Here is a 13,787-nt window from a genome sequence, read left to right as displayed (position 1 = left end):
AGAAATCGACCCAGCTGAAATTCTTCTGTTGGGGTCTTCATAGCCTCACACCAAGCAACATATTTTCGCCATATGCGGTGATAATGTTTTGCTGTCACATCCTTCCTAGCTTTTATCAGCGTAGGAATGACTTCAACCGGAATGCCCTTTTCCATCAGGATCCGGCGTTCAACCGCCATGCCGTCAAACGCAGCCGTGGTAAGTCTTGGAACAGACAGGGTCCTTGCTGGAGCAGGTCCCTTCTTAGAGGTAGAGGCCACGGGTCCTCCGTGAGCATCTCTTGAAGTTCCGGGTACCAAGACCTTCTTGGCCAATCCGGAACAACGAGTATAGTTCTTACTCCTCTCTTTCTTATTATCCTCAGTACCTTTGGTATGAGAGGAAGAGGAGGGAACACATAAACCGACTGGTACACCCACGGTGTCACTAGAGCGTCCACAGCTATCGCCTGAGGGTCCCTTGACCTGGCGCAATATCTTTTTAGCTTTTTGTTGAGGCGGGACGCCATCATGTCCACCTGTGGCCTTTCCCATCGATTTACAATCAGCTGGAAGACTTCTGGATGAAGCCCCCACTCTCCCGGGTGGAGGTCGTGCCTGCTGAGGAAGTCTGCTTCCCAGTTGTCCACTCCCGGAATGAACACTGCTGACAGTGCTATCACGTGATTTTCCGCCCATCGGAGAATCCTTGTGGCTTCTGCCATCGCCATCCTGCTTCTTGTGCCGCCCTGTCGGTTTACATGGGCGACTGCCGTGATGTTGTCTGACTGAATCAGCACCGGCTGGTTTTGAAGCAGGGGTCTTGCCTGACTTAGGGCATTGTAAATGGCCCTTAGTTCCAGAATATTTATGTGTAGGGAAGCTTCCTGACTCGACCATTGTCCTTGGAAGTTTCCTCCCTGAGTGACTGCCCCCCAACCTCGGAGACTTGCATCCGTGGTCACCAGGACCCAGTCCTGTATGCCGAATCTGCGGCCCTCGAGTAAATGAGCACTCTGCAGCCACCACAGCAGAGACACCCTGGCCCTCGGGGACAGGGTGATCAGCCGATGCATCTGAAGATGCGATCCGGACCACTTGTCTAACAGATCCCACTGAAAGATCCGTGCATGGAATCTGCCGAATGGAATTGCCTCGTAAGAAGCTACCATCTTTCCCAGGACTCGCGTGCAGTGATGCACCGACACCTGTTTTGGTTTCAGGAGGTCTCTGACCAGAGATGACAACTCCTTGGCCTTCTCCTCCGGGAGAAACACCTTCTTCTGTTCTGTGTCCAGAATCATACCCAGGAACAGCAGACGCGTCGTAGGAACCAGCTGCGACTTCGGGATATTCAGAATCCAGCCGTGCTGTTGTAGCACTTCCTGAGATAGTGCTACTCTGACCAACAACTGCTCCCTGGACCTCGCCTTTATAAGGAGATCGTCCAAGTACGGGATAATTATAACTCCCTTCTTTCGAAGGAGTATCATCATTTCGGCCATTACTTTGGTAAATACCCTCGGTGCTGTGGACAGACCAAACAGCAACGTCTGGAATTGGTAATGGCAGTCCTGTACCACAAAACGGAGGTACACCTGGTGGGGTGGGTAAATGGGGACATGTAGGTAAGCATCCTTGATGTCCAGTGATACCATGTAATCCCCCTCTTCCAGGCTTGCAATAACCACCCTGAGCGATTCCATTTTGAACTTGAACTTCCTTATATAAGTGTTCAAGGATTTCAAATTTAGAATGGGTCTCACCGAACCGTCTGGTTTCGGTACCACAAACATTGTGGAATAGTAACCCCGTCCCTGTTGAAGGAGGGGAACTTTTATTATCACCTGCTGGAGGTACAGTTTGTGAATTGCCGCCAGTACTACCTCCCTGTCCTGGGGAGTAGCTGGCAAGGCTGATTTGAGGTAACGGCGAGGGGGAGACGTCTCGAATTCCAGCTTGTATCCCTGAGATACCACTTGTAGAACCCAGAGATCCACCTGTGAGCGAACCCACTGGTCGCTGAAATTCCGGAGACGGGCCCCCATCGCACCTGGCTCCACCAGTGGAGCCCCAGCGTCATGCGGTGGACTTAGTGGAAGCAAAGGAGGATTTTTGTTCTTGGGAACTGGCTGTATGGTGCAGCTTTTTCCCTCTACCCCTGCCTCTGGGCAGAAAGGACGCGCCTTTAACCCGCTTGCCTTTCTGGGGCCGAAAGGACTGTACCTGATAATACGGTGCTTTCTTAGGCTGTGAGGGAACCTGAGGTAAAAATGTCGACTTCCCAGCTGTTGCTGTGGAAACGAGGTCTGAGAGACCATCCCCAAACAATTCCTCACCCTTGTAAGGCAAAACCTCCATGTGCCTTTTAGAATCCGCATCACCTGTCCACTGCCGAGTCCATAATACTCTCCTGGCAGAAATGGACATTGCATTAATTCTAGATGCCAGCCGGCAAATATCCCTCTGTGCATCTCTCATATATAAGACGACGTCTTTAATATGCTCTATGGTTAGCAAAATCGTATCCCTGTCGAGGGTATCAATATTTTCCGGCAGGGTATCGGACCAAGCCGCTGCAGCACTACACATCCAAGCTGAAGCAATTGCAGGTCTCAGTATAGTACCTGAGTGTGTATATACAGACTTCAGGATAGCCTCCTGCTTTCTATCCGCAGGCTCCTTTAAGGTGGCCGTATCCTGAGACGGCAGTGCCACCTTTTTTGACAAGCGTGTGAGCGCCTTATCCACCCTCGGGGATGTCTCCCAACGTAACCTGTCCTCTGGCGGGAAAGGGTACGCCATCAGTAACTTTTTAGAAATCACTAGTTTCTTATCGGGGGAAGCCCACGCTTCTTCACACACTTCATTCAACTCATCTGATGGGGGAAAAAACCACTGGTTGCTTTTTCTCCCCAAACATAAAACCCTTTTTAGTGGTACCTGGGTTAATGTCAGAAATGTGCAACACATTTTTCATTGCCGTAATCATGCAACGGATGGCCCTAGTGGAATGTACATTAGTCTCGTCCTCGTCGACACTGGAGTCAGACTCTATCTCGACATCTGTGTCTGCCATCTGAGGTAGAGGGCGTTTTTGAGCCCCTGATGGCCTTTGAAACGCCTGGGCAGGCACTGGCTGAGAAGCCGGCTGTCCCACAGCTGTTATGTCATCGAACCTTTTATGCAAGGAGTTGACACTGTCGTGTAAAATCTTCCACATATCCATCCACTCTGGTGTCGACCCCGCAGGGGGTGACATCACACTTATCGGCACCTGCTCCGCCTCCACATAAGCCTCCTCATCAAACATGTCGACACAGCCTTACCGACACACCGCACACACACAGGGAATGCTCTGACTGAGGACAGGACCCCACAAAGTCCTTTGGGGAGACAGAGAGAGAGTATGCCAGCACACACCACAGCGCTATATAATCAGGGATTTACACTAACACAAAGTGATTTTTCCCTACAGCTGCTTTACATATAGTTTGCACCTAAATTTAGTGCCCCCCCTCTCTTTTTTACCCTTTGAGCCTGGAAACTGCAGGGGAGAGCCTGGGGAGCTGTCTTCCAGCGGAGCTGTGAAGAGGAAATGGCGCCAGTGTGCTGAGGGAGATAGCCCCGCCCCCTTCTCGGCGGACTTCTCCCGCTCTTATATTAATATTATGGCAGGGGATTTTTGCACATATATAGTTTTTTAGACTATATTATGTGCTGTTTGCCAATGTAAGGTACTCTAATTGCAGCCCAGGGCGCCCCCCAGCGCCCTGCACCCATCAGTGACCGGAGTATGTGGTGTGCATAGGGAGCAATGGCGCACAGCTGCAGTGCTGTGCGCTACCTTAATGAAGACCGGAGTCTTCAGCCGCCGATTTCCAGGATGTTCTTCTTGCTTCTGGCTCTGCAAGGGGGACGGCGGCGCGGCTCCAGGACCGGACGACCGAGGCTGGGCCTGTGTTCGATCCCTCTGGAGCTAATGGTGTCCAGTAGCCTAGAAGCCCAAGCTAGCTGCAAGCAGGTAGGTTCGCTTCTCTCCCCTAAGTCCCTCGTAGCAGTGAGTCTGTTGCCAGCAGATCTCACTGAAAATAAAAAACCTAACAAATACTTTCTTTACTAGAAGCACAGGAGAGCCCCTAGTGTGCAACCAGCTCGAGCCGGGCACAGATTCTAACTGAGGTCTGGAGGAGGGGCATAGAGGGAGGAGCCAGTGCACACCAGATAGGACCTAATCTTTCTTTTAGAGTGCCCAGTCTCCTGCGGAGCCCGTCTATTCCCCATGGTCCTTACGGAGTACCCAGCATCCACTAGGACGTCAGAGAAATTTACTTATTTCTTTCTGCAAGCCACGTAGATCCTCCAATGGGATATGAACCGGGATAGTCTGCATAAGATATAGTATTTTCGGTAGTACAGTATGTTCATTTTGACCGCAGCCATTCTACCAAAACATGAAATTATTTGCTTTCGCCAAACTTTAAGGTCTGAAACTATTGAAGAAAATAAGGTGGGAAAGTTTTCTTTATATTGGGATTTATAGGAGTCTGTAATGAAGACACCAATGTTTCTTTTGGCGCCATGTGAAGTTAAAGTTACTGGCTAATATAGATTTGGCTGTGGGTGACAAGTGCAATGACAGAGTCTCTGACTTAGTGTAGTTAATTTTATAACCAGAAAGGGATGAATATGAAGAGAGAACACAAAAGAGAGTAGGAATCGAGGTAAGGGGAGAGGAAAGAGTTAGGAGGACATCGTCTGCAAATAAAGATAATTTGTAGCCTACCTCCCCGACCCGTATCCCCTTAATATCCGTGTCCAGTCAGATTGATTGAGCTAAAGGCTCAATGGTCAGAGCAAAGATTAAAGGGGATAAAGGTCAACCCTGTCTGCTGCCGTTTTGTATAGTAAAACAGTCACAGTCCCTACCATTCACCCGCACCCTGGCCGAGGGATTAGAGTACAGCGCCTGGATTCCAGATAGGCTTCCTCTCAGGCCAAAACGGCGGAGAGTGGCAAACATAAAAGGCCAGAGAATTCTGTCAAATGCCTTCTTGGCATCTAAGGAGAGAACAGAGGGCAATTTACCTTTATTTATGGCATGAACCAAATTAATGGTACGCCTGGTATTGTCTCTCGCCTGTCGGCCCGGGATGAAGTCCACCTGGTCGGCGTGGATTAAACTAGGGAGGACAATGTTCAACCTCACAGCCAATAGCTTAGAGAAAAGTTTAATATCATTATTCAAAAGGGAAATTGATCTGAAGCTTGAACAGAGGTTGGGATCTTTACTCTCTTTAGGGATTAAGATAATACGTGCTTCCAGGGTTTGGGAGGAGGGAGGGATACCTTTAAGAAAACCATTAAGTAATTTACATAAATGAGGAAACAAAATAGAATGACATTTCTTGTAATACCCAAGAGAGAGGCCATCAGGGCCGGGAGCCTTACCATATTTTTGCATTTTTAGTACTTTTTCTAATTCCTCTATGGCACAGGTTCTCAAACTCGGTCCTCAGGACCCCACACAGTGCATGTTTTCCATGTCTCCTCACAGAATCACAAGTTAAATAATTAGCTCCACCTGTGGACCTTTTAAAATGTGTAGGTGAGTAATTAATAAACCTGTGCACCTGCTGGGTTACCTGCAAAACATGCACTGTGTGGGGTCCTGAGGACTGAGTTTGAGAACCTGTGCTCTATGGTGATATCCGCGCCTAATATAGTGACTGTAGGTAGGTCAAGTTTAGGGAGATGGCATTTAGTGAGGAAGGAGTCAATGTCACTAAGCAGGGAAGGGGATGCAGGGGAAGAGCCCGCGTTGTAGAGTGACCGATAGAAGGATTCAAATCCCTTTGTTATCTTATCGGGTTCATGGATCAAGACTCCCTGTGTATTTTTAATCGATAGAATATTTTTGGAGGAAAATTTAGCCCACAATTTCCGTGCCAATAGTTTATCTGCCTTGTCACCCTTCTCGTAATATGGTTGGTTAAGGCGTCTGAGATTATACTCCGTTTTGTGGGATAACAGAACATTAAGTTCCCCCCTAGCTTTGATAAGCCTATCAAAATCATCCAGTGACATTGAGGATTTATGGGTTGCCTCGAGTCGCAGCACCTGCTCTGTCACTGTATTGATAGCCTGAGTACGTTTTTTTCCGTAGTCTGGAGGTAATTTGGATAAGGTGGCCACGTATTACAGCTTTATGGGCCTCCCATAATGTCGAGTCCCTCACCTCTGGTGAAGTTTTAATAGAGAAGTACTCCTCTAACAACTGGGAGACAAGAGTACACGTCTCCTTGAATTGTAAGACAGAGTCTTTAGACACCAGGAGGGGGAGATGGAGAGGGATTCAATACCAGACAAAAGTAGGGACACCGGGGCATGGTCAGAAAAAGTGATAGGATGAATAGTAACGTCTAGAAGTCTAGAGGAGAGATCTTGATCCAAAAAAATCATATCTAATCTCATGTAAACCTGGTGAACGTGTGAGAAGAAAGTGTAATCCTCGGCTAGAGGGTCATGTATGTGCCCAGAGTCAAAAAGTAGATGGTTTTTAATAAAGAGTGAAGGCCTCTGGTGTTGCGATTACTGGAGGGAGCCAAAGAGGCGGGGAGTGGGTGGGAACAGTCGAATTTGGGATGGAGTATGGTGTTAAAGTCCCCAGCCATAACCACAGCCCCTTTACGATAATGAGTGATTTTAGCATTCAACATAGCAAAGAAGGAGGCCTTGTCAGTATTGGGGGTATAGACGTTAACTAAGGTTATTGGGACCCGGTTCAAGGAGCCGGTAACAATAAGGAATCTGCCTTGTTTATCCCTGACAGTGGACTCCACCTCTAAACTTAAATGTGAGGACACCAGGATTGCTACTCCTCTCTTTTTGTGGGTGGCATCACAGGCGTGGATAACCGTGGGGAATTTTTTAGATGAAAGGCTAGGATGAGAGGTACCCTTGAAGTAAGTTTCCTGTAAAAACAATATATCCCCCTTCACCTGTTGGAGAAACATGTAAAGTTTAGTTAGCTTCTGCGGGCTATTTAGGCCTTTAACATTGTATGTAATCAACTTAACTGGCATTTGGGATATGGTAGAAACAATATAAAGAATCCACTGAAAAGATTCCTAGACTGTGGCTCGGCTGACCCTTTAGGAAAAGAAAGAAAGAAAGAAAGAAAGAAAGAAAGAAAGAAAGAAAGAAAGAAAGAAAGAAAGAAAGAAAGAAAGAAAGAAAGAAAGAAAGAAAGAAAGAAAGAAAGAAAGAAAGAAAGAAAGAAAGAAAAAACAACAGATGAAGAGAGGGAAAAGAGTAGCAGAAAAAAAGAAAGTAGAGAGAAGAAAGGCAAAATAAACAGGGACTCCAAGCCCTAATGGCAGGAGTCTACAAATCTGAGCGCCCATTGTAGGGCTGGAAGTGAGATGAACTCACAACTGCCTAGTAAGGGTCCTAATGACCCCAGGGGGCGAGGTACTAACCTCGACAAAGCTGGGCTGGACCTACATGGGTCATACCCAAAGGGGCAACTTGACAGATATAACGTGAACAAAAATCCTGTCACACTAAGAGAAAGGGGTATGATATATACCCTAACACTGCGTTTTACAACCAATAACAGTAAATCACAATAAACCACTATAAATACTCCTAAAGCAGAGATAAATGAGAGACATAAGCAAGTAAACACCTCCTAAGACATGCAATTCAAAGAGGAGCCTTAAGAGCTGCAGAGTTCATCGGGACCGTAGAGCACATGCGGCGGGAAGCTCTCTGTCGGAGGGGGAGGGACGCCGGGTTTGTTGTGGCATTCGAGGAACTTGAAGCGACCAGATCAACTGGATGGGGCAGGGCGATTTTCGACAATAAGCGGGGAGCCTCCTCTTTAGATCTGCCCATTAGTTGTCGACCCTCCCAGGTGACGATTAAGGAGAATGGGAACCCCCATCTGTATCTGACGTTGTTATCTATGAGAACTTGGGTGCAACCTCTGAGTTCCGAACGTCTTTTGAGGGTTATGGGAGTGAGATCTTGAAAAATCGCCAACTGAAAGGACTCAAAGGAGCATTTATCCTTGTCTCGAAAGAGGGCTAAGATCCGCTCCTTTGTTTTGAAGTAGTGACATCATAGAACCACATCACGGGGAAAAGCAGAGGCAGAGGGCTTTGAGCGCAGGGCTCGATGCACCCTGGTCCAGGGTGAGTAATTAAAGAGGAGAGTCAGGGAGCAAGTGTTTGAAGAACCGTGTAAAGAAATCCTTGAGTTGCATGGGCTCCACAGACTCAGGCAGATGTTTAATGCGTAAATTGTTCCTCCTTAAACTGTTTTCCAAGTCTTCTTGTTGCTCTTGGAGGAGGTAAATGTTAGCCAGCATATCCGAGACTGACTGTCCCATATGTTGTTGGTATTGGATAACTTCATCCAATTTTTGTTCAACCTCGTGAGTACAGGATCCATGGTCTGTGATCTCCTTTTGAAGCCCAGAGACCGCTTTCTGTATTTCTGTGTGAAAAGCGTGTTTAAGGGACTTCATCTCGGTTAGGATAAAAGCAATGCTGTCTTTGAATGTGCTGCCAGATGTCTCAGTATCCTCGTACGAGTCGGAGAGACGGGTAGAGGGGGCCGTCGAACTCTGTTTCTTAGAGGCGGATTGCATTATGGAAATAAACGTAGTAAGATTAGCCTGGGAAGATGATTTATGTGATCTGGGCATAGTGAGTGCAGTGAAGGGTTGAATAAGGAGTCAAATTAGATCATATGGATAAGTGGATATAGTCAGTAACGTTACATTATGCCGACCCTCTGAGCAAGATCACGCAGGATTAATGCATATCAAATTTCACATAGCCAGTTGGGGTGGTGGAACACCAGTGTGTACTTGTCGGCACAAGAGGGGACCCAATCCGGTTAGTGGATTGTTGGTTCGTTGGGGGGATGGAGGGAGTAAAGAAAGTAGCTGTGATTGCAGGGTTCTGTGCACGGGAGAATCTGGATGCCTGGCAGCCTGTAAGGAGATTGCTCCTGGCAGCTAAGGGACCTCAAAGGGCAAAGCTTCCCTTGGCAAAACCCTGAAGCCCCTGTGTGGTGATTTCTGCCAGTGGAGGGTCTGTGCCAGCACTACAGGTAGAGGCGAGATGAAAGTTCTTACCCTGAGCCAGCCCTTCCCTGTGTTCCAGCTGGAAGCCAAGTCCTTGCAGGGTAATGGACGTCTGGGAGCTCCTACTGCGACCAGGAGGGTGGGAGGGAGGCAACCCTGCGACACGCTGATAATCCGCTCTCTCAGGATGCAGCAGAAGCAGGAGATCACCGGACCCGCTGAGGCAAGATGGCGGGCGGGCGCCGTGCTCGTAGCTCTGAGAGGCGGCTACAGATGCAGAGCTGACACCGCAGGTCGTGGCGGGTGGTAACGCTGGTGGTGCAGCGTTGGTGGAAGTGAGAGTCAGCCCCCTCGGCAGCCTCCGCAGCAGAGCTGGATGACGGGAGGAAAGGGAGCCCGCGGCTGCACGTCGGGGGCAGGCCTGTGCCCGGCACTGCGTCTTGGAGCGAATCAGGCAGCAGAGACCCCGCGTGTAAGGTGCCCTGAAGAGTCAGCCGTACCAGGGGGGGAGAGAAGATCAGTCTGGGGATGGTTACCCCTCTTAGAAGCCCCCCAAATAGTGAGGTAGGCAGGAGCCCTTAAAAAGTGCAGCTTCCCCTTGTGTCAGCCAGGCCACGCCCCTGTCAATATTTTTTTAAACTGCTCTCAACTGTTTATCAAAGCACAATAATTTTGAAAAAAAATAAGTAAAAAGAATTTGTACAAGAAAATGTGTCTTTTGAGGCATGGGACTACTTATCTCTGATCTACACATTGATTAACAACCTTTCATTAAAAATCACAAAATGTCATCTTGGGTTAAGGTCACAGAATATATACCAAATTTGCTCATAATTACATAGAAGTTAGAAGAAAATGTACAAAATGTCACATTTAGTTAAAACTGAGGAAGTTTTCATTCATGGGCGGAATTCAGTTACCCACAATCTATTTTTCCAGGGGGAAAAATAGCAATAAAAATCCAGTTTTACGGATTTTTTTTTAGTTTTTGTTGTTGTTGTTGTTGTTTTTTTTTGGGGGGGGGGGTGGGGGGGATGGCAGGTTATTCAATTACATACTGATATTTTTAATTATTTGGGACACGTTTTTGCACGAACACACAGGAACTGATCCTTATGTTTTCCCAATAGCAACTACAAAAACATGTCACTTATCTAGGATTTTGTTTCTCCTGCCTTCGGTAATTTACTGCGGCTAATTGAATTCCCCCCATAGTTAAGTAAATGGCAAGGTTTAATTTAATGCTAATTTCAAGAGAAAAATCCTTTTAGAATTGGACTATTACCCTGTTTATGTTGGTTGGATTAGGATTTTATTTTGGGGAGGGTTAGGTTTTTATTGTGAGACTGTTAGTGAAATTGTAAAGCGCAATGGAATTTGCTGCACTGGATAAGAAATTGTTAATAAATATATATTTGAAGAATGGGTGGGATTAAAATAAACTAGGTGGGCCACCTATGCAGCAGATAACATAAGCAGTAAATCCAGGGTATTGCGCGCAGGTCGTAAACTATCACATAATGCGGATTACAGGTTTTAAACCCATGGAAATTTTCCATTGCCCTTTATCTATTTATGAACATTTTTCCAGCTATTCAACTGAATGGAGTGAGCCAATATTGAATGACACAATAAGAAGCATGCATGTTTGGCATATGTTTAAACAAAACAAAAGTCAATGTACATAAATATATATTTATATAATTATTATTTGAGATCTTGCCTGTGGTCTTAATTTCATCTGACAGTTGTGATTTTTCTTTTACAACATTTTTATCATTTAAAGAAAGGAGGTGAGAAACTATCAACAAAAATCTAGCCTGCAGCAGATACATTCCGACAAAGTTTTCTTTTACTTGATTGAAGTTGCTTTATGGGGCCGCCTTGAAACCAGTTTCATTAATTGCCATGTTAATTGCATTTAACAGTAATCATATTTACTTTAAACTTTAATGCATATGTTTACTGCATTGTCCTTCTTTTGCTAAATAAGGGGAATGATGGTAAACCAATTATATGATGCCATATTACTTTGTTGCACTTAAATGCTAAAATTATGCAATAAAATAAAAAAAGAAGAAAGAAACGTTGTGTGTGACACAGAACAGTTTAACTGTATAAATAACGTGTGTGTGTGTGTGTATGTATGTATGTATGTATGTATATATATATATATATATATATATATATATTACATACATACATACATACATACATGCATGCATGCAGTGGTGACTGAAAACTTCAAGTCTTAAAAGTAGATAATGGGGACCAAATCACACAAATGAGACATTAAAATTAGACGTGCTAATTTGTTTGTCTCATTTGTTTGATTTGGTCCCCATTATCTACTTTTAAGACTTGTGTGAAAATCTGAGGTAGTTTTAGGCCAAATTTCAGCAGAAATACAGAAAATCCTGAAGGGTTTCTAAACTTTAAAAAACCACTGTATGTACTGTATGTGTGTCTGTCTATCTATCTATCTATCTATCTATCTATCTATCTATCTATCTATCTATCTATCGAGGTCCTTTGTACCCAATCCAAAGTAATGTAATGAGCTAGTACCGGTGACCAGTGACAGCTGGCAATTTCAGCAATGATGGCTACTGTATTGTGGAGTTGTGTGTGTTTGCAGTATATACTGTACGTTACTGAGGCACTTTATTGCAGACATTCCTGTGGTAATTGATCACTGTGAGGTGACTACATTCGTAAGTATACTGGTTCAGCCAGTGAGATTACAATTCCCACCAATTGCAGGCAGTGGCTTTTCTTTGTAATTTATTTTATTTGAATGTTACCTAAAATAACTGGAAAGAGATATTTATGATGGAATCAGTGAGTTTCGCTGATGTACACAACTGGAATAATCTATCCGATATATACAAGATGATGTACCTCAGTAGATGGTGGAAAAATCTTCGGGCATATCTACTTATGGGATCTCTGTATTCCAGTATAATGACGTCCAAGAGTGGTCGGGCTGGAGAATAAAATGTTCCGAGGCAGGCCTCCAATTGAGCTGTGGTATAAAAAAACATAACATCAGTTAAGAAGGTAAGCAGCACTACAGTACAGAAATGCCAACACAACACACAAAGTGAGAAACCACTAAAACAGTCAGTAAATGTAACAGACACCGTGACCCAAGAATCTCAAGAGAAGAAATGTAGGTTGAACCCGCCTTTATTTTATTCAACATTACAGTATGAAAGTGTATGTGATTACTCTAAGAGTATCAGCATAATGCTGACATTTATTACACAGATGTCATAGGGCACAGTATCAATGAGCATGATAAAATATTTCTATAGTCTCTCCCATCAGCAATCCCATTATGTAAGTCTGTATTCCTTATTTTTTCCTGCCTATTACCCACTGTTCTTTACAAATGTTTAATAAGCATTCCTTTCTGCTTAAAAATATCTGATGTCTAATAAGTCCCACATCATGTCAGATATTGTTTAACAGGTAGCCCTGTAAATGCTTAAAAGGTTACCAAGTATCCTTCTACATTATATATTATAGTAGATCCAGCCCCACAGGGGGACAAAACAGCAGCACTCAGAGACTGAAGTAAATCACTGTATTAAAATACAAATTGTGTGTCCAACGTTTCGGGGCTCACATGCCTCGTTTTCAAGGTGTATATATACATACACACATGTGTATACCCAGTATATACATATACAGCAAATATGCACTCATAACGATATTTGAGTAGTCTTAGGACAACATTCAATTGAAATATCGCGCCCGATCTCCTGTCTAAAATGATGGGAGATTGCGGAGCGATATTCAATTAATCGCATCCAGAGAGCTTGAGTTTAGTCATGTAAAGTGGCTAAACCCAACCAAACTAATGGGCGGAACACGAAAAGTCCCATTTGAGTGCCAAAATGGATCACATTTTGCGCATTGGGGGTGCGCGCTGAAATGCTGGCGCCGGCAGCCATCGTGCCCCAATGGAGTAACAATTGAAATGCTCCATTGGGCGTCATCTAGTGGCTGCCGCCACGAAAACAACTGAATAGTGCCCTTAAGCTTGCAAAGACAGAATGGTGGCAACATTAGGAGGAGTATATTTTGCGGGTTACCTGGTTTAAAGACACTTGGTTAGACCAGTAACTGCTTATGACCAGTAACTGCTTATGATTTATTAATTTACCTCTCCAACCTCTTTAATTGCATTTTAACTCTTTACTAATATACCTCTCCAATCTCTTTAATTGCATCTTTACCTCTTTAATTGCATTTAAAAAAAAAATAACTTGCATTTATAAAAAAAAATAAAAAAAAATTGAAGACATTTTTCTGTATACAGCTCTTCATTACATCTTATTGTGTATTAATACATTTTATTGTGTATTAATAGGGTAACACAACTTTTGCATTTATTAATGACACTTTTAAGACCATTCCCTCTTGAATATGTGACACTTCATTATAATAAATTGTGCATGAATAAGATAAGGTTGCATCTATAATAAGCCCTTTCTCAATGGTATAATTTACACATCTGTATGCCTGACGTAGTAATACTCTTATGTTTTTTTTTACCATCAATAAGTTTTTATTATTTTTCAACAACAAAAATAAGGGTAGGGTACAAAAAGAAAGAGGGGGGGAATTGATAAACATTTATAAACAATTATAAGGGGGGAAACATCTATAATAACAGATTCACAATGCATCAAATTCGAACATGG

General features: G+C 44.4%; 1 protein-coding gene across 12 annotated transcripts in view; it reads right to left on the bottom strand.

The window, feature by feature from the left end:
• The window catches only part of WDPCP (WD repeat containing planar cell polarity effector), an 804,278-nt gene that overhangs the window by 319,255 nt on the left and 471,236 nt on the right, over nucleotides 1-13,787 (bottom strand). For all 12 annotated transcript variants that reach the window (XM_063918461.1, XM_063918450.1, XM_063918455.1 and 9 more), the window contains one exon: nucleotides 11,977-12,100. In XM_063918461.1, coding sequence (XP_063774531.1) covers nucleotides 11,977-12,100 — 124 coding nt within the window. The remainder of the gene's footprint in view (nucleotides 1-11,976; nucleotides 12,101-13,787) is intronic.

Source organism: Pseudophryne corroboree, chromosome 4, assembly GCF_028390025.1.
Source record: "Pseudophryne corroboree isolate aPseCor3 chromosome 4, aPseCor3.hap2, whole genome shotgun sequence".
Lineage (NCBI taxonomy): Eukaryota > Metazoa > Chordata > Amphibia > Anura > Myobatrachidae > Pseudophryne > Pseudophryne corroboree.
The sequence above is the reverse complement of the archived record's forward strand: the minus strand, read 5'-3'. Positions and strand labels throughout refer to the sequence as shown.